Here is a 20,862-nt window from a genome sequence, read left to right on the forward strand (position 1 = left end):
TTCAATGGTGGGGTAACAACTTTGAAGAAACAGCCCCGCTCCTGTTAGCCAAACAAAACGAATGTCGGCTTAACACCAAAGGTTGCTACCTTTGACATGTGTGGTGCCGTTCGCTATCTATCTAGATAGGACACTCAACCGTTCAGCTAGCTAACTCTGAACGGTGGGAACCAACCCAATTTGAGCATCATTATTTCTATATAGCCTACACTTTCTCGTTCTGAACTTCTCATGCGAGTGGGACGGGTGTGGCTTGGTGACAATGATCACAAGAGCAGCTGCTCGCCGATTTAACAGCTCCAACGTAGTTATACCTTCGACACCGCCAATGAATCAAATGAATCAACAATAATCTTTGGGGCCATACTTGCGAACATTAGAAATAGTTGAAGTTTAAACATTTTATCCGTCTCAAAATGCGCATCAGCCAATTAAAGTCATTGACGTAGTTGCATGTGTGATCACACACAAGGAAATATGCACATTTTCCCACCAGTGGTGTGTTTCCAACAAACTGACTTGTTGCGGATAAAAAAAACTGTGTGTGATGACGTGGTGCACACAAAATGTACTTTTTCTTTTAAATTTTAATGTACCGAATGAAACTTCAATGTATTTATGTTGCATTTTTAACTCTACCGTTAGTTTTGTCACAAACTGTTGCGTTAAACAGCAAATGTGCCTACTCTGGTCTTGTCATGTGTGCTCTAGCCAACAGCTGGCAGATACAGTGTGGGTAGACTGTGCGGATAGGCTAGTGTACATGATGAGATTATTATGGATAAAAGCGAGAATATTTGTATTTGTCAAACAGCAGTCAAGCATCGATCATCATGTCACCAGAATAAGACCCTCAATATATATTGGAAAGAAACATCAAGATCACTGTGCACTTTCACCAGCCTGTACATTTTATCATAACTTAATTCATCTGTAGCCTAATAAACTGCATGCTTTCCTGAGTCGTAGTGGGAAAATCACACACCAAGTTTACCTCGATATGATGGTTATCGTTTCCACCGCCATTTATTGCATGATTCATTTTATTGACACATATAGATCCCACCTTGTCGAATGAACAAAATTATCTGTTGGCATTTATAAATCTGTAACGAAATATATTGTTTCCATCACAGTTGTCATATTTTTTTAAATAAATCATGTATAGTAACCCTAGGTGTAAAATAGTAAAGAATGGCTACTTCTCAGAAAGTTTTAAACTGTCAAGAGGAGTAAAACAAGGTTGTCCACAATCGGCAGATCTATTTATTATGGCCATCGTAATGTTAGCTTTTAAGATCCAACAATAATATCAAGGGATTAGAAATACAGGGCTTAAAAACAAAAGTGTCATGGTATGCTGATGAATCATGTTTTCTTTTAGATCCACAATTTGGATCCGTCCACAGCCTCATAGACGATCTAGATAATTTTTCTAACCTCTCTGGATTACAACCAAATTATCAAATCAAATTGTATTTGTCACATGCGCCATGTAGACAGGTGTAGACCTTATAATGAAATGCTTACTTACAAGCCCTTAACCGACAATGCAGTTTTAAGAAAAATACCTAAAAAAAAGAAATAAAAGTAACAGGTATGACTAGGGTGGCTAGTCTTAATTGTTAGGGCCTTCCTCTGACACTGCCTGGTATAGAGGTCCTGGATGGCAGGAAGCTTGGCCTCAGTGATGTACTGGGGGGAGCCATACACACTACCCTCTGTAGTGCCTTGCGGTTGGAGGCCGAGCAATTGCCATACCAGGCAGTGATGCAACCCGTCAGGATGCTCTCGATGGTGCAGCTGTAGAATCTTTTCAGGATCTGAGGACCCATGCCACATTTAACGTGCTGGTAGAAATTAGGTAAAAAGGATGAAAGTTTCCCTATATTAAAGTCCCAGGTCACTAGGAGCGCCACCTCTGGATGAGTGTTTCCCTGTTTGCTTATGGCGGTATATAGCTCATTGAGTGCAGTCTTAGTGCCAGCATCGGTTTGTGGTGGTAAATAGACAGCTACAAAGAACTCTCTAGGTAAATAGTGTGGTCTACAGCTTATCATGAGATACTCTACCTCAGGCGAGCAAAACCTAGAGACTTCATTAGATATCGTGCATCAGCTGTTGTTTACAAATATACAGTGCCTTGCGAAAGTATTCGGCCCCCTTGAACTTTGCGACCTTTTGCCACATTTCAGGCTTCAAACATAAAGATATAAAACTGTATTTTTTGTGAAGAATCAACAACAAGTGGGACACAATCATGAAGTGGAACGACATTTATTGGATATTTCAAACTCTTTTAACAAATCAAAAACTGAAATATTGGGCGTGCAAAATTATTCAGCCCCCTTAAGTTAATAATTTGTAGCGCCACCTTTTGCTGAGATTACAGCTGTAAGTCACTTGGGGTATGTCTCTATCAGTTTTGCACATCGAGAGACTGAAATATTTTCCCATTCCTCCTTGCAAAACAGCTCGAGCTCAGTGAGGTTGGATGGAGAGCATTTGTGAACAGCAGTTTTCAGTTCTTTCCACAGATTCTCGATTGGATTCAGGTCTGGACTTTGACTTGGCCATTCTAACACCTGGATATGTTTATTTTTGAACCATTCCATTGTAGATTTTGCTTTATGTTTTGGATCATTGTCTTGTTGGAAGACAAATCTCCGTCCCAGTCTCAGGTCTTTTGCAGACTCCATCAGGTTTTCTTCCAGAATGGTCCTGTATTTGGCTCCATCCATCTTCCCATAAATTTTAACCATCTTCCCTGTCCCTGCTGAAGAAAAGCAGGCCCAAACCATGATGCTGCCACCACCATGTTTGACAGTGGGGATGGTGTGTTCAGGGTGATGAGCTGTGTTGCTTTTACGCCAAACATAACGTTTTGCATTGTTGCCAAAAAGTTCAATTTTGGTTTCATCTGACCAGAGCACCTTCTTCCACATGTTTGGTGTGTCTTCCAGGTGGCTTGTGGCAAACTTTAAACAACACTTTTTATGGATATCTTTAAGAAATGGCTTTCTTCTTGCCACTCTTCCATAAAGGCCAGATTTGTGCAATATATGACTGATTGTTGTCCTATGGACAGAGTCTCCCACCTCAGCTGTAGATCTCTGCAGTTCATCCAGAGGGATCATGGGCCTCTTGGCTGCATCTCTGATCAGTCTTCTCCTTGTATGAGCTGAAAGTTTAGAGGGACGGCCAGGTCTTGGTAGATTTGCAGTGGTCTGATACTCCTTCCATTTCAATATTATCGCTTGCACAGTGCTCCTTGGGATGTTTAAAGCTTGGGAAATCTTTTTGTATCCAAATCCGGCTTTAAACTTCTTCACAACAGTATCTCGGACCTGCCTGGTGTGTTCCTTGTTCTTCATGATGCTCTCTGCGCTTTTAACGGACCTCTGAGACTATCACAGTGCAGGTGCATTTATACGGAGACTTGATTACACACAGGTGGATTGTATTTATCATAATTAGTCATTTAGATCAACATTTGATCATTCAGAGATCCTCACTGAACTTCTGGAGAGAGTTTGCTGCACTGAAAGTAAAGGGGCTGAATAATTTTGCACGCCCAATTTTTCAGTTTTTGATTTGTTAAAAAAGTTTGAAATATCCAATAAATGTCGTTCCACTTCATGATTGTGTCCCACTTGTTGTTGATTCTTCACAAAAACATACAGTTTTATATCTTTATGTTTGAAGCCTGAAATGTGGCAAAAGGTCGCAAAGGTCAAGGGGGCCGAATACTTTCGCAAGGCACTGTATATACTATATATATACAGTACCAGTCAAAATATATGTGTGTATATATATATATATATATGTATCACATCCGGCCATGATTGGGAGTCCATGATTGGGAGTCCCATAGGGCGGCGCACAATTAGCACAGATTTGTCCGGGTTTGGCCGGGGTAAGCCATCATTGTAAGTAAGAATTTGTTCTTAAGAGACTTGCCTAGTTAAATAAAGGTTATATTAAAAAAAATATATATACAGTATATTTTCCCAAAAATATATAGGGGATTGGAAATTATGCAGACACGTACATTGATGGGAGCTACAGTTGATCTGCAATATTAAAGCTGATCTTCGCCCTAAAAAAATGTAAGAATAATAATTCTCAACAGCCGCACTCAGATTCTTTGAAATAGATTTCTATTGATGTTCAAATGGGGTGCATGTCAAGTGGCTACAGACCGATATGGAGAGGATTGAAAACCTGAACTAATGGAGAGGATACTGGCTGTCATGAAGGGCTTCAAGACAATCAAGAGACTATAATGGAACGCTATGTACTGTAGTATGGAGAGAATTCAAACAGACAGCTTTAGAGACCCAACAGACACACGTAGCTCGGGGGGAGTGCAGCCTTCGCTTCCTGCACACTGACACTAATCCAAAGGCTGGGGGATTCTTGCCTCATTCCCCTGCAGGCACTGCTCTCAGATCAGTCCTGACATTCACAGTCACACAAAGCAGACTATAAATATGCAGGCCACACAAGCACATACAAATAATCAACATTCGGTTCACCATTCTCAAGCTCGTTTTAAGCCCACAGCCACCAATTGTCAGCTGAAAAAAATCATACGTCGTTTTGCTACGATTCATCTATGTAGATTTATCAGCAATGTACTGTTTGCTGGCACGGTTGAGTGCCCACACAGACACTGTTGTTTCTTTTTCTCATTGGCTGTGCTGTGCTGGTCAGCTGTGCTGGCCAAGGCAGCCCATGCAAGCAAGCGTGGCGTATGTGACGGTTGTGCGCCTCAAGTTGATTCAAAGCGACAAAGGGGGGCTCCACTCAGAAAGCACATGTGCAATGCACTGTGAGTCATATTACACCACGACAGAACATCACAGCAAATTAAAGGCATGGCGCTGGCAGGGTTGGCGGTGGTCAGAAGACATCATTAATGCAAAGACGCCCTCGTCCCCTCTAAAACGAGCTCCGGGCACATGGATGGCAGGACTGGCAAGAGCAGATCCGCGAAATACAGTGTTTATGGGTGAATTCACTACAAGCTGACTGAGGGAGCTGATACATCCGCAACTCAAATTACTTCAGTCCCACTAATGCTTTTTTTCTTGGGACATTGCTGTGAGGTTGAAGAACCTATGTTTGGACCCTATTCTACTGGCTTACAAGTAGAAAGCAAGCCTGGCTACAGTTGTGACAGGTTGCTAGGCAGTGCGAAACGCCTCCAAATGCACTGTGTTTATGGGATGTCGGGAGATCATCGCTGGTATAATAGAAGTCCATAGCAAATATATACCGAAGATATTGAAATCATCACAAATAATGACAGCTATACACAGTTATACATGTGCAATTCTACCGTGATTTTGTTGTCCACAGACAACTTTTTAAAGGACCAGGGCATCATTACTGCCACAGAGTGAGAGGTTCAACCATGAATAACTAATCATTATTTGTGCACCAGCATGTCTAACTTGTAAGCTTAGGAAGGATATACTACTATAAAGGGCCATATTTATAAAGTGTTGACAACCAAGTACAACGTTTACACCGATTTGCTCAGTTGGGGTTAAAACACCTCCCTAAAAAATAGAAACAAAACATCAAAATGTGAGGATAAAAGATGCACTAGCAGGACAACCCTGCATCGTGTGAAACCACAGCCGAAATGGGAAAGTCCAGCTAGCATGTCTGATTTTCAAGCCTCTACATCCAAAAGCAGGAACGGTAACATGTCTGTGACTCCCTAGCAGAGGAGAAATGCCAGAGCGGTTGATTTATAGCCTGACTTCCCACATAATAAATCACACAGATGCATCTGAAACAAAAATGATATCAGCTGTCATCTCTACCCAGACTTCCATCCCTCCTCTCCGAAGGAATTCATCCTGTCAATGACCTTCATCCATATGAGAATGATAAAGCCATTTGTTTCCAATGGATTGCAGCTCATGCAAATGCTCTGTCCGTGAATGCCGTTGTTTATGTGTGTGTGTATATGTGTGTGTGTGTGTGTCAGTAAAGTATTGAGTTAGCGTGCAGTAGGTCCCTGGTTTTATCCCAGTCACGGTTAGGCAGCAAACCCCCAATATGCTACACTGGTGTCAGAAGTGGGATGGATGGCCGTGGTCAGGTATTTTACATGAATGTTTTATAACCAATTAGGCCATGACCTTACTGAAGTCGCAAGACTTCACACGAGTGGCATGATCGTTATTCCTTTTCCAGTCCTCTTCATTACCACAACTCTGTCTGCCTATTGGATCATATTACTCTGTGGTCACTGGACACAGCTTTCTTTGTAACGCCATTGGCCACATGTGCCTTTCCTGACTGCACGGCACTGCTGAAGCTCCTTTGCCTAATCTTACCATAACACCTGAGAACAACTTAGTCCTCTTTCCTTGCCACAATCGCCTAACACAGAAGGCCAATGCAATTAACAACCATTTGAGTTAGTGATGCCAGTTGGTCACACTGTACATTAAGCATAACTTACAGTAAATAAAGCATGGATGTCTCTTCAAGAGACGTATGGTTGACCCACCTACACACATTAAGTAAATCGTTTGGGTTCAAGCAAGAAACTCATAAGACATGACACACATAAATAAAGTCAAATGCAAATGAAAGTGCTTTGTACACTCTATTTGGCACGAATAGTGAAAAATCCCATCACATAATTATCTCGGGCCAGGAATCCAGATAGCCAGGGAACGCTGCCCAGGCTTCTGGATCTGACTGAAACATTTGGACTTCATTAATGAGAGGGAGAAGGTGGGTGTGGGGGGGGGTGACAAATGGGGTGCTGAGAATGCGAACAGCTGAGAAAAACACATAAACAGTTTATTTGCTCTCTTTCTTGTCTTATTCCATTGACTAGCTAGTTTGGGGAGCGGGTGAGCGTGACTAGCCAGTGTGACTGATTACGCGATGACCGTTCACACAGGAACTTTCATGAATTTGCTGTGTGAAGGATATGGTCTCACCTAACCCTTCCCTCAATAGTAGCCCTTTGTAACAACCAAATGCTTTCACTGTAACACCCTAGAAATTCCTGGAAGTGATCCTGTTGGTCTCTAGTGGCTATCCAACTTCCAAGGAACCAATCGGAGCAGCATTACTTGATTGATGGGCGGTAAGGAAAGTCGATAAAGGAGTGAACGAAGACGTCTTGAAAACCAATACAAATGTCAATGTGGGTGATAACAGTATTCATGATATCCCAATTAGGAGCTAAACAATGTATAGAGAGCGATGTGTAAGTAGGAGGTCAATAGATGTTGGCAGTGCCATGTTCAGGAGCTTTAGGATAGTTAGAATAGGATAGCTCTATCATCCAGAGTGCAAAAAACACTACACTGATATACTGTGTCCCTAGGCCTAGGGAATACGGTTATTATTCCACTGTTATTACACCGTTCCTCTAACCTTCCAATTCACAAAAGTTGTGGGGGATACATGTCAAAAACAAACACAAAGAAATGCAGGTACACACCCAAACAAGAACAAACACACACTTCCTTTGCGTCCATAACGGTGTGAAATGTTGTTGCGCCACATTTGGAAGGATAGCAAAGTGCCACATTTTAACACGTGGCATTGCAACTGGGAAAGTGTGATGAATAATGCAACCCCACACTGAGAGTTAAACCACGCTCCCCAGTCAGAGGACAGAACCCACTTAAGGGCACACAGCATGTAGCACATCAAAAAGGACCAGAAAAGTGATATGACGAGTTTCCCTGCTTATTGCTGACTTGCAGTTGGATTTCAGACTCCAACCCACAGGTGCTGTAAATGCCAGATGGAGTCTCAAAAATAAATCCCTCGTATTTTAAGCGTTGTAGTCTGCCAGTGGTTTGTTTAGGGGAAAACGGCACTGTGTACTTCCCTGACACATATTTTCCAAACAGAGAGTGAGAGTTGGAAAAACACTCTCAAACACTTAAAAATACACATATACAGACGAGCATACACACACACAAACACACACACTTTACTCAGACACACTATACATCAGAACATTTCAGTCACGGTTGCTATGACAATGCTTTCATTTACCACAAACATTCTCATCTGCAGCTTATCGTGGCCCCCGGCACCCTTGGGAAAAGTGTTTTTAACTTTATGCCTGGGAAAGCAACAGTGGAAAAGCATAAGCCTCAACTGATTGATCAACTCTGACTTCTGGGTTCCAAAGCTACACCGGAGAGCCTGGTATACAGTTAAACCTTTCAGATGTTAATATTCCCAACTATTTCAATACGAAATTTGGAAAATGACGTAATACTCAATGATGAAAGTATGAAAATGTAATTTTGTTGGCATATATACTGAGAGAAAACCAGAACTCTCATTGAATTGAATAGGAGCTCTTACATTGAATTACAGATCTTTATCCTCCTCTTTTGTACGTAAATTAAGACAAAGGCCATCTCGTGCCACAAAGGTTCTCTCTGTTCTCTGTCATGACACCTCTTGGTGTGTCGATACAGAATAAAAGATAGCTGGCAATGCAACAACAAATGGCATCAAGACAGGTTATTTTCAAAATACAAAATCTCTCCCCAGTACAGCAGGAAATGCTATCAGCTATTTATAGCCTCAAACGTGCAATTTTTGAGCCGGCACTCAAGGGAGGGCACAAAACCCCAATTAACTCACTGGAAACTCACCAAGGCAAACAGTGAGATTACTAATGATATGGCAAACGCTGGAATATTTTATTTTATCTCACAAGGCTGCCAATATCCCCGCAGATGTGCCGTACAACAAAGGTATTTGGCTATACTATTTTTAATCTCCTAAACAATAGCAGTAACCAACAAATGCTCGTTGTTTAGTAGACTAAGCATAATAGGCTGCGGGGAAGAAATTTGACAATTTTTAAGTGGAGAATGTGGAGAATGGAGAATCCTTTGGTGACCTAGAGTAGGATAATTGTTAATGAACAGCACTTTAGCCACTTTGTTCAGGATATTGCACATTTGATCATTTCTTTACAGCTCAGTAATGTTGTTAAATGTAGATGTTCTGGAACTTTTGGAACATTGAAAGAGTAGGTCTAATTCTACATAGGACATAGATTAAGCTTAGTTCTGGACTAAAAATCTGTGTCCAGGAAACCAACCCAAAGAGTACTCTGTGCATCTTCAGTATTTCTTGACTTGCAGTGAAAAGTACAGTAGACTGGCTATGTGATCAGTTAATCGATGTCAAATGGTTTGAACGTATTGATAAAACCATGAACATCAATACACTTCAACTAACTGCAGTACAACCAGCTTCCAAGTATACAATAAAAAACCTGCTACGTTATCTGGAATTAAGGATTGAAGATCCCTTTATAAAGCAACAATAAAGAAGAAAGAAATAATACTTTGCCTCACATCATTGCTAGATAAATGTAATTGCTGTATAATCATTTACACTAGAGATCAATCTTTAATCATTATCTTTCCACCTACAGGTGCAGCAGAGTTGTTTTTTCAAGTATGGATAAAAAAGGATTACGGGAAGAAAATGAATAAACCATTTGTTATTTATAAAAATGGAGAGGGAATTTTCCATCACTGCCGAGCAGTGTTTTAACGTGCCAGCTGACGAAAGAACAGAAACCCATGACTGTATAAAAACCCAGACTTGGCTTGAGGGAGAAAAGGACTCACTGTTTGAGAAGTAAAACAAAATCCTAAAAGAGAACTTTGTTGTTTCCTGCGTAATCCACCGAAAAAGTGAAAGCCCTCCCAAAATAATTCTGTGGATCTGGTCCAAATCAAATGAAGAGACATACAAAGCCCTTCAGCACTGACTGTTACTTTTAAAGAGAAGTAGCATGTTTTTTTGCCAGGGGGCATATCTGCAAGTCTCCATCAAAAGGGCTTACTGGTACAATTGTGTAACATGAGTTTTTATCAAATCAAAGACAAGGATAATAGTAAAGCAAAGGTTCCCACAACGGATCCTTAGGAAAATATATCCCAAACATTTATGGTCGGGGGTAACGACGATGTCTATGTTATCAGACGAAGCCATGAGTGAGTGAATAAATCATTCAATTATGGATGTTATGACGTCAGCAATATAAAGTAAACAACAGCATTCTCCACCCCTCAGCAGTATTTCTGTAAATACGTATCTCGGTTGGTTTAAAAACAGCTCCCTTTGACTCTGTACTAGACCAATTACAACCAAGAGTTTCAACTTGTTCTTGAAAACGGCCAATTGATTTTGGGTAACACTACATTTAAGCAGACTTTATAAAGGGTTTATAATGGGATTATAAGTATCTTATGGACTGTTCATTATTCATCTATAGATAATAATAAGCAGTTATAACTAATATTAGTCTCACAATTTGTCAATCACAATTTCAATGAACGAGTATAGCTATTTATTATAAACCAACTATAAACGTATAATACATAGTCTATAAACCACTTTACAAACCCTTTGCAAAGCATACCTTCATGATGTAAAGTGTTTACTGGTTTGAATCATTTCACTTTGAGAAAATATGATTCTGCTTGCTTCCCTTGACCTAACCATATAGTTGGAAATAAAAAACACTTGGCATGTCAAGCACGATACAAATAAGGGTACTCTTTCATTTATCAGAATGTTCATCATTTTTACTGAACAGCAACTCCCATGCACTTTATGTGGGGGATCTTGGTCTTTGTAGTCCTCCGGGCTGCCTTCTGAGTCATCAACAGTGAGTGGAGGCCCCTGTAGGCTGGCTCCTTGTGTACAGCACACATGCACCGATACACCCATGGCCCTGGAGAGCTAGCATTAATCACTCCATGTAAAAGCTTCCAGTCACTCCAAAGCAGGAGAGCACAGAGAGGGAGTCGGAGAATGGGTCTTCATTTCTACTGGGTCTTCATTTCTGGCAGCCATTTTGGCTCCACCTGGACTAGAGATGCCACTGCTTTGATTTTGGGAATGCAGGCTTACGTTTACATAAGCTGATCGATACAGAGGGAGGCTCTGATCACGTATCACGGCTCATCCAGGGTTGATTGTTTCAACGTCCATTGGGGGTGGCCTTGATTAGTCACGAGTGAAGAATTAGTGTGCTCGATTACATATATCCCCGACTAGGAACATGATCACGTTGCTCATTACATTTCATTACATATGGTATCCAATGCACAACGTGTGCTTTTAATTTAATTGTAAACCATGATTTTACTTAGGATCGAATCATGGAAAAACAAATGAATTAAGTGGTTTACCTTCTTCACATATTTTGTCATTTCGTGGTTGGATTACACAAATAACCTTGTAGCATTATCTATAGGCCTTCGTGATATCAACTACTATTCAAAACTCCATCTACTTTACCTTTTTGCCTTGTTACTTGACCAGATTGTTCAACCCTGCACAATCAATCTCGCATTTGAACACTACATGAGTAGTTTACACTGTACAGCTCATATGATGTTGTTCGTTAGGTGTTTACGACAACCAGCGAAACTCCGCTTACTCATTCATTGCTTATCTCAGCGCTCCGTTCAAGACTCCCACAGCTGATGACACATCTGGAGCCACTAAAGTTTACCAGCAGGCCGCTGGCCTTCCAGTCACCAGCCCGCGTCGTCAGGAAGAAAAAGTTTCACGGTTGAGCAGCTGTTGCGTTGGATTAAATCTCGAGCTTGTTAATACACTACCACTGCATGTCTGCAGGGCCTTCGCTTGCACCCCGAGGGACAACCAAGTCTGAGTAAGACTCCATGCGACATCTCTGGGAAGTGCTTACCTGTCCAGCGGTGTGCCAGGATTTAATTTCCTCCTGCCCCAGTTACATGTGTGACTCCAAACTTGAGTCAATTCTGTGGACTATATACACACTTCCGAGCTCCGCTCATGAAGACTACAAAGACTCACAACGACAAAGACTCGTAGTCTACAAAGACTTGGTAGCATTTTACGTCACCTTACCATAAATCATGCTTTTTCATTAGTCTGTAATAAGAGTGTAACTACTGTCATTACACTGTAAACATCACGCGACAACCGTTATCGCCATACGTGTGAGTCAGGATTACCCTGGAACCCTACACTAAAGCATATGTGTGACTAGCAAAATTGTGTACATGTCTAGAATGAGGTAACATAATCGACTCCTGTGCGCATTGTCAGATGAATTCAGCTCATTGGAAAGATCCGCCGTGAGATTTTGTGTTGTTAACAAAGACTTGGGTTGTTATCTTTCAATGGAGGCATACTATGTGACTTCAACATTGAAACCTCAAGGGGGGTAGTTCCATTTACACAGAGGTTAGTCTCCTAAAGCTCCCACGTGTACATTAGTCAATCTCTTCTGCAATTGAGAACTACAGTAGGATTGTTTCCATACAGATTAGCCTTTCAGTTTCCATGCGCACGCAATATTTGTGTAACTTGGAATTGCAATGCAATACGACATAGCATCATCTATAAATATGTCAGACGGAGGCCCAGACATACTGCACATGTCCAAAGAGTTCTCTGTAGCTCAACTGGTTGAGCATGATGCTTGCAACACCAGGATAGTGGGTTTGATTCCTGGTACCATCTGGTAAAAGGCCCCTCGGATTTCTTCACATTTTATTGTGTTACAAAGTGAGATTAAAATAGATTATTTTGTACATTTTTTTTGTCAACAATACACAGAAAATACTATGTAAAGTCAAAGCGGTAGAAAAATGCAAAAAAATCAATAAATTCGATTTTTTAAAAGTCAATAACTAAAAATAGTTAAAAATAGTGCATAAGTATTCAGCCCCTTTGTTTAGGCAAGCCTGAATTCGTTCAGGAGTCAAATGTGGCTTAATAAATCATATAAAAGTTACATGGACTCACTCTGTGTGAAATAATAGGGGTTGACATGATTTTTAAATGACTAACCCTTCCTCACATACATACATACAACATCTGTAAGGTCCCTCAGTCAAGTATTGCATTTCAAGCACAGATTCAACTACAAAGAACAGGGAGGTTTTTGAAAGCCTCGTAAAAAAAGGGCAGGTATTGGTAGATAATTAACAATAACAAATCAGATAATTAATATATTTTTAAGCATGGTCAAGTTAAAAGTTATGTTGTGGATTATACTGTATATTAAACCAACCAAACACCTCAAAGATACAGTCATCCTTCTGAACTGAGCTGTAAGACAGGAATGAAACTTGTCAGGGATGTTGCCATGAGGCCATTTGTGATTTTAAAACAGCTACAGAGTTCAATGGCTGTGATGGGAGAGGACTGAGGATGGATCAACAGAGAGAAAAGAAGAACACAAAAATACCAAATAAATAAATGTACATGCAAAATATGTATCTTCTTAGCAACAAGGCCATAAACAATATTGAAAAAGGCAAAGGAAAACACTGGGCTCCCGAGTGGCGCAGCAGCCTAAGGCACTGCATCTCAGTGCTAGAGGTGTCACTACAGACCCTGGTTTGATCCTGGGCTGTATCACAACCGGCCGTGATTGGGAGTCCCATAGGGCGGCGCACAATTGGCCCAGCGTCTTTAGGGTTTGGCTGGGGTAGGCCGTCGTTGTAACAAAGAATTTGTTCTTAACTGACTTGCCTAGTTAAATAAAGGTTAAATGAGAAGCGCTATGTTTGGGGCAAATCCAACGCATCACTGAGTAACTGTTTCCTTATTTTCAAGCATGGTGGTGGCTGGATCATGGCATGGGTATGCTTGACATCGGCAAATGCTGGGGAGTAAAAAGAAACGGGACAGGGCTAAGCACAGGCAACACCCTAGAGAAAACCTGCTTCAGTCTGCTTTACACCAGGCACCGTTCAGCAGGACAACAGCCCACAACACAAGGCCAAATCTAAACTGAAGTTGCTTACCAAGAAGACAGTGAATGTGGCCAAGTTACAATTTTGACCTAAATCTGCTTGAAATACTATGGCAAGACTTAAATGGCTGTCTAGCCATGATCTCCAACAAAGGTGTTTCTAACATGTACAGTATGGACTCAGGGAGCTGAATACTTATGCAATGACTATATTGTATTTACACATGTTTCATTCATCTTAAATAAAGTTATGATTGTTCTTCCACTTTGACATTCCAGAGTATTTTGTGTAGAGTGTAAACATTTTTGGTTGTTGATTAAATTCATTTCCAATTTGTAAGTCGCTCTGGATAAGAGCGTCTGCTAAATGACTTCAATGTAAATGTAATTTTAATCCCACTTTGTAACACAAAAAAAATCCAAGGGGTCTGAATACTTTTGCAAGGCATTGTACATTGCTTTGGATAAAAGCATCTGCTAAATGGCATATATTAAACTCAGCAAAAGAATAAACTTCCCTTTTTCAGGACCTTGTCTTTCAAAGATCATTTGTAAAAATCCAAATAACTTCATAGATCTTCATTGTAAAGGGTTTAAACACTGTTTCCCATGCTTGTTCAATGAACCATAAACAATTAATGAACATGCACCTGTGGAATGGTTGTTAAGAAACTAACAGCTTACAAACGGTAGGCAATTAAGGTCAAAATTATGAAAACTTAGGACACTAAAGAGGCCTTTCTACTGACTCTGGAAAACACCAAAAGAAAGATGCCCAGGGTCCCTGTTCATCTGCGTGAACGTGCCTTAGGCATGCTGCAAAGAGGCATGGGGACTGCAGATGTGGCCAGGGCAATAAATTGCAATGTCCGTACTGTGAGACACCTAAGACAGCGCATAGGGAGACAGGACGGACAGCTGATCGTCCTCGCAGTGTCAGACCACGTGTAACAACAGCTGCACAGGATCGGTACATCCGAACATCACACCTGCGAGACAGGTACAGGATGGCAACAACAACTGCCCGAGTTACACCAGGAACGCACAATCCCTCCATCAGTGCTCAGACTGTACGCAATAGGCTGAGAGGCTGGACTGAGGGCTTGTAGGCCTGTTGTAAGGCAGGTCCTCACCAGACATCACCGGCAACAACGTCACCTATGGGCACAAACCCACCGTCGTTGGACCGTCGTTGGACCACTGGCAAAAAGTGCTTTTGTCGCGGTTTTGTCTCACCAGGGGTGATGGTCGGATTCGCGTTTATCGTTGAAAGGAATGAGAGTTACACCGAGGCCTGTACTCTGGAGCGGGATCACTTTGGAGGTGGAGGGTCCATCATGGTCTGGGGCGGTGTGTCATCGGACTGAGCTTGTTGTCATTGCAGGCAATCTCAACGCTGTGCGTTACAGGGAAGACATCTTCCTCCCTCATGTGGTACCCTTCCTGACATGACCCTTCAGCATGACAATTCCACCAGCCATCTCACAGCAAGAACTGGCAAATCTGGTGCAGTCCATGAGGAGGAGATGCACTGCAGTACTTCATGCAGCTGGTGGCCACACCAGATACTGTTACTTTTGATTTTGACCCCCCCCCCCCTTTGTTCAGGGACACATTATTCCACATTACTCCCTCATGTGGTACCCTTCCTGACATGACCCTCCAGTATGACAATGCCACCAGCCATACTGCTCGTTTTGTGAGAGATTTCCTGCAAAGACAGGAATGTCAGTGTTCTGCCATGGCCAGTGAAGAGCCCGGATCTCAATCCCATTGAGCACGTCTGGGACTTGTTGGATCGGAGGGTGAGGGCTAGGGCCATTCCCCAGAAATGTCTGGGAACTTTCAGAACTTTCAGGTGCCTTGGTGGAAGAGTGGGTAACATCTCACAGCAAGAACTGGCAAATCTGGTGCAGTCCATGAGGATGAGATGCACTGCAGTACTTAATGCAGCTGGTGGCCACACCAGATACTGACTGTTACTTTTGATTTTGACCCCCCCCCCCCCTTATTTCAGGGACATATTATTCCATTTCTGTTAGTCACATGTCTGTGGAACTTGATCAGTTTATGTCTCTGTTGTTGAATCTTGTAATGTTCATACAAATATTTACACATGTTAAGTTTGCTGAAAATAAACACAGTTGACAGTGAGAGGACATTTATTTTTTTGCTGAGTTTATATTGTATTATACTGTATAACATAAACTGTACTGGAGAAGGCCCAAACATACATTTACTATGTTTTTGAATCAGAGCAAAGTTTGTACCTGTTATTCCCAATGGAATAAAACATAAAAGGGAGAGAGAGATAACTTTGTGCGAAGTGAAGTGTTTTTATCTTTTTGATCAGATCTGACCCACTCTGTAGATTCACAGAGTGTTCCACACACACAGTACGTAGCTTCAGTCAGACTGGTTGTACATACAGCCTCAATGGGGAAATGCACTAAACCAAATACAGTGTACACAAATTGACTTGCCAGGGTCACCAAAGGTCGCATATAGTAACAGCCATCCAAATGAACACTGAATCCTTTGAATTGATGCCTGGAGATGAAGGAAACCCCATGAAAATCTTAAAATCTTACACTAATTTATCCTACTCATCATATGTGGTGAGTGTATGGTAACAATTGACACTGCAAAGACTGTCTTGCACATGCCATCAGAGGTCAAACACACTCATAATAATGTAAACTTTTGACATCTGACTTTGACCTGTGATGTCCCAACTCCTTTTTAACCAAGCTTGATGGCAAACAGTATCCGTAGCCGACACAGGCTTACCATTTCGTTGTCATAAGTCGGGTAGCGTAACAATTATGACGGCACGGTTCACGTAAAACAAGTTTAAATTGAAGGCGTTGATGCCATGCTGGGGAAACGGCAAGCAGATGCCGTTAACCTTTTTGATGACGATTTGCTCCACAGCAACTTTTTAACGTAACTAATTACAGTGTATTGATGCAGTAACAAAACACATTGAGCCAGCCGCTTTGTGTGTCTGGATGTACCGTTTCAAAAGAACAATGAATACCAGTGAATGTGTTTGTCTGACAGGCGATGACAGGTTTTCTGGATAAAGACACAGAGCTCTGAGTGCAGAGAATATACAAATATTGCTTTGTACAACTCAGTTTGAAATATTTTATTATTATATTAGGCAGAATGTCAGGGCCGCAAAAGTATCAATGCTGTCAACATCAAGAGTGTGTGTTTGTGTGTTTGTGCGTGTATTGGGGCTGTACAACCAAGTAGTTTCGGGTGACAGATTAAATGAATGCCATCAGCAGGCTAGTAGTGGCCCGTGCAGCACATTATCGTTTGTTTTGATATAGTTGGCCTAGTCTATTCATATTTAATGGCATCACTACCGTCAATGAAAAAAGTGTGTCAAGTTATCCCTTTATCCCTTTCTTACTTTTTGGATTGTTGCATCATTGAATGTAGTTCGAAATGTATGTATATCCTTCTAGAAATGTGGGAGTAGTATGACAGTACCTGACTTGATTCAAAAACATGCAGTAAGCAACTAAGTCTTTCATCATTTCATTTGGAATGTCTCCGAATGGTTCCAGAGTGTGTCGCATGATGTGTACGGTGACATCAGTGTGTGTGTGTGTGTGTGTGTGTGTGTGACAAGCTCATATACAGAAAACCACATCACATGGTGATTGTATTTAAAAGGTGAACATACCTTGGAAAACAACCGCCTGCTGGAGATCTTGGTGCTTTCTGGGATGACCAACAGACCTTCCTTTCTCATTTTAGAGAAATGTGTACTGTCCAACGAATAAGAGACTAAGTTCACAAACCCAAAGTTTCCATGATGACAGTCATTTTTCCCCCAAATAAGCTTCAGTCAACGTCCGTGTAAAGGGATATTGTCAGTTAGTTTGAGGTGGTTTTAAAGGGACGGAGTTGTAGTGGCGCAAGATATCCCGTGCAGGACCTCTTGTGACAGCCAGTGTGGAGCAATTTCTCATGTCAGTCTGCAGAGTAGCTAGTGTAACTCCTGTGCTTCACCTCGGTGTTCGGTCAATACAAGGCTTCATTTTGTCCTGATCTTTGCAAAGAATGTTGTTTGCCAAGCGTCTCCCTTGTTGACCTCAGTGTGCTGCCAAAATAGGCATCATGCTCATTTACTCAAGAATCTCACAAATGATTTAGTTATTTCAATGTTTCCGATCGATATTGAATGATTATTTTATTGTGTACACAGAGGGGTTAGACCTACACTGACAGGCAATAAGAATTCATTATTTTTCAGAATAAAAACATCTCAATGCTCATTATGTCAGACAAAGGGTGTCTAGGTTGCCATATGTCCTACAGTTCCTGTCTCTCAGCATAACTTCCAAGTCTATCTCTCTTGAAAGTCAGCGTCTCAAACAAGCTTTTACAATAGTGCAAACTAGGCCTACTATAAACTTTGACTTTATCGCATAACAGCAAAACAATAACTACATCTCCCCTTCCATTATTGACAAATGAAACTGATAAAGTGCATATGCCTTAGCCTGTCCCTTAAATATTTTCGATTTCATTTGTAGGTTTACAAGGCCCAGATAGGTAGCCTGTATCTGATATCATCGGATTACATTGGTCATAATAGTTATAAATCCGTAGGCCTATATTCCTCTAAGCAGAATAAAACACCACGTTTGAGCTTCCCAAGGTCTAGCTAAATATAAAGTGTGTGTGTGTGCATGCGCGCAAGTGCGCACTTGTGTGAGTCGGACCACCTATGTGTGTGTGATATGACAGCATATCTTCACGAGAATAATGTTGTTGTTTTTTGTCATCACACGTCAGTCTGTTGTGACTTTGAACTTGTACTGTTTTTCCTGCCAATGTCTGTCCCGTTTCCTTTACTCAGGCTTGTATCCACCCCACACAGCGACTCCGTTACCCCCTCTTCCATCTCCATGTACTCCGCTTTATCACCCAGCGAAGAGCCCGAGGGGGACCCTTTGAATTTTTTAAGAAAGTTGGGGAAATAGGGGCAGATAGGTGGTGGGGCTTCAACAACCGGTGGCGGGTCTGCTTCATTATCAGTCTCCCTGTGGTAGAAGTAATTGAAGTTGGATACAATGACGGGCACTGGAAGAGCTATGGTTAACACACCCGCTATGGCACAGAGCGAGCCCACTATCTTGCCACCGACAGTAATTGGTTTCATGTCTCCATATCCGACCGTGGTCATAGTGACGACAGCCCACCAAAAAGCGTCGGGAATACTTGTGAATTGAGACGCGGGTTCGTCTGCCTCAGCGAAGTACACTGCACTTGAGAACAAAATAACACCAATAACGAGGAAGAAAATCAGAAGCGCTAGTTCCCTCATACTGGCGCGGAGGGTATGTCCGAGGATCTGCAGTCCTTTGGAGTGCCTGGAGAGTTTAAAGATGCGAAAGACTCTGACAAGGCGGATTATTCTCAATATTGCAAAACTCATTGCCTGGTCCCCTTTGCCTTGCTGTTGAGCAAGATCTGTGCCGAGCGTGATGAAATAAGGCAAAATGGATACAATGTCTATAGTATTCATAATGTTTTTAAAGAAATCCGTTTTACTTGGACTTGCAAAGAAGCGCACTATAATCTCAAATGAAAACCAAATAATGCATACCGTCTCCACAATGAAAAAAGGGTCGTTAAAAGGAGTCTGTCCATGAGGTTCTGTCGAATTGTCTCGTGGTTTAAGGTATTCTTTTTCGTCCCTGAACTCTGGCAACGTTTCCATACAGAAAATGACTATTGATATAACGATGACTAAAACGGACACAACTGCAATCCCTCTCGCAGGTTGTGAGCTCTCTGGGTATTCAAAAAGAAGCCAAACTTGGCGTTTGAACTCGTCCTCTGGTAAGGGTTTCTCTTCCTCTTTGACAAAACCCTCATCCTCCCGAAACTTCAGTATTGCCTCCTCTCCGAGTTCATAGAATTTCACCTCCTCAGAGAAGATGTCAAAAGGTACATTTTGGGGTCTCTTCAATCGCCCCCCTGACTGGTAATAATAAAGAATAGCGTCGAAGCTTGGTCGGTTCCTGTCAAAAAAATATTCATTCCTTAGAGGGTCGAAGTACCTGATTCGTTTGTCCGGGTCTCCCAAAAGAGTGTCAGGAAACTGTGTGAGAGTCTTAAGTTGAGTTTCAAACTTTAGTCCGGACACATTAATAACAACTCTTTCGCTGCACCCATATTCACTGTAAACATTTGCGTATCCTGATTGGGGACGTCTGTCTGTGAGTGAGACAGTCTCTTCATCATCCATATTACAGAGAAAACTGGAACTCTTGCTTCCCCTGTCCTCCTCTTCCCCGCCTTCCGCCTCGTCCTCCTCTATCATATCCTCCTCTGATCCAAGTAGCGCCAACTCCGAGTGGCGCAAATCCCCACCGAGAGTCTGGCGACTCCTTCTCCAACGTCCTACGCCGCGTTGCTTTTTCCTTTCTCTGAGAACCTGCTGCTCGGACTCATGGTAGTGTTGCTGTGGCTGTTGCGAGGAGGAGGGGCGCGAGGCGGTACTGCCGCTACTGTTGTTGGCATTTGATGAGGAGGCGGTGCGAGACTGATGCTGCTGGTGGTTGTTAAGGAGATGGCCAGAGGACTCCCCTCCCTCTCCACTTGCTGCACCTTCCGCAGCGGCTGTTGCCTGCTGTACCTGTCTCTCCCTTTCGTGCTCCCTTTCCCGTGCGCGAGCATACCCGTAAGGCAGTCGAGTTTTGCACCCATTATCTGCACCTATCATGGCAAACTCCATTTTGAGGAGGGTGTAAATTCAGTTCTGAGTGAATGATATAATCCCTTTAGCGACGACTCGTGTAGGACAATGGAAAGTAGCAAATTGTAGCAAAGGACGCACAGGTTGGTTGATCCTGCTTTGACAGATAGCAGGCACCTGTTATTCAGTGAGTCTTAGGTGAGTTAAGAATGCGTAATTAAAGGTCCATTTTTGGAATATAGTTCACATTGTCGTTGACAAAAATCACATGAATATATTTTTGTAAACTGACTCCTCATTTATTTTATGACATCATTATTACAGCCAAGTGAATATAGGCTGT

The 20,862-nt window shown here is 41.9% G+C and overlaps 1 protein-coding gene across 1 annotated transcript in view; it reads right to left on the reverse strand.

The window, feature by feature from the left end:
* LOC115113469 (potassium voltage-gated channel subfamily A member 1-like) overlaps positions 1–20,558 on the reverse strand; it is a 65,577-nt gene extending 45,019 nt beyond the window's left edge. Inside the window, exon 1 of the mRNA XM_065012967.1 lies at positions 17,493–20,558. Within this exon, the coding sequence (XP_064869039.1) occupies positions 18,600–20,558 (1,959 nt within the window). The 3' untranslated portion in view covers positions 17,493–18,599. The remainder of the gene's footprint in view (positions 1–17,492) is intronic.
* Positions 20,559–20,862: the final 304 nt, after the last annotated feature.

The sequence above is a fragment of the Oncorhynchus nerka genome, linkage group LG28 (assembly GCF_034236695.1).
Source record: "Oncorhynchus nerka isolate Pitt River linkage group LG28, Oner_Uvic_2.0, whole genome shotgun sequence".
NCBI lineage: Eukaryota > Metazoa > Chordata > Actinopteri > Salmoniformes > Salmonidae > Oncorhynchus > Oncorhynchus nerka.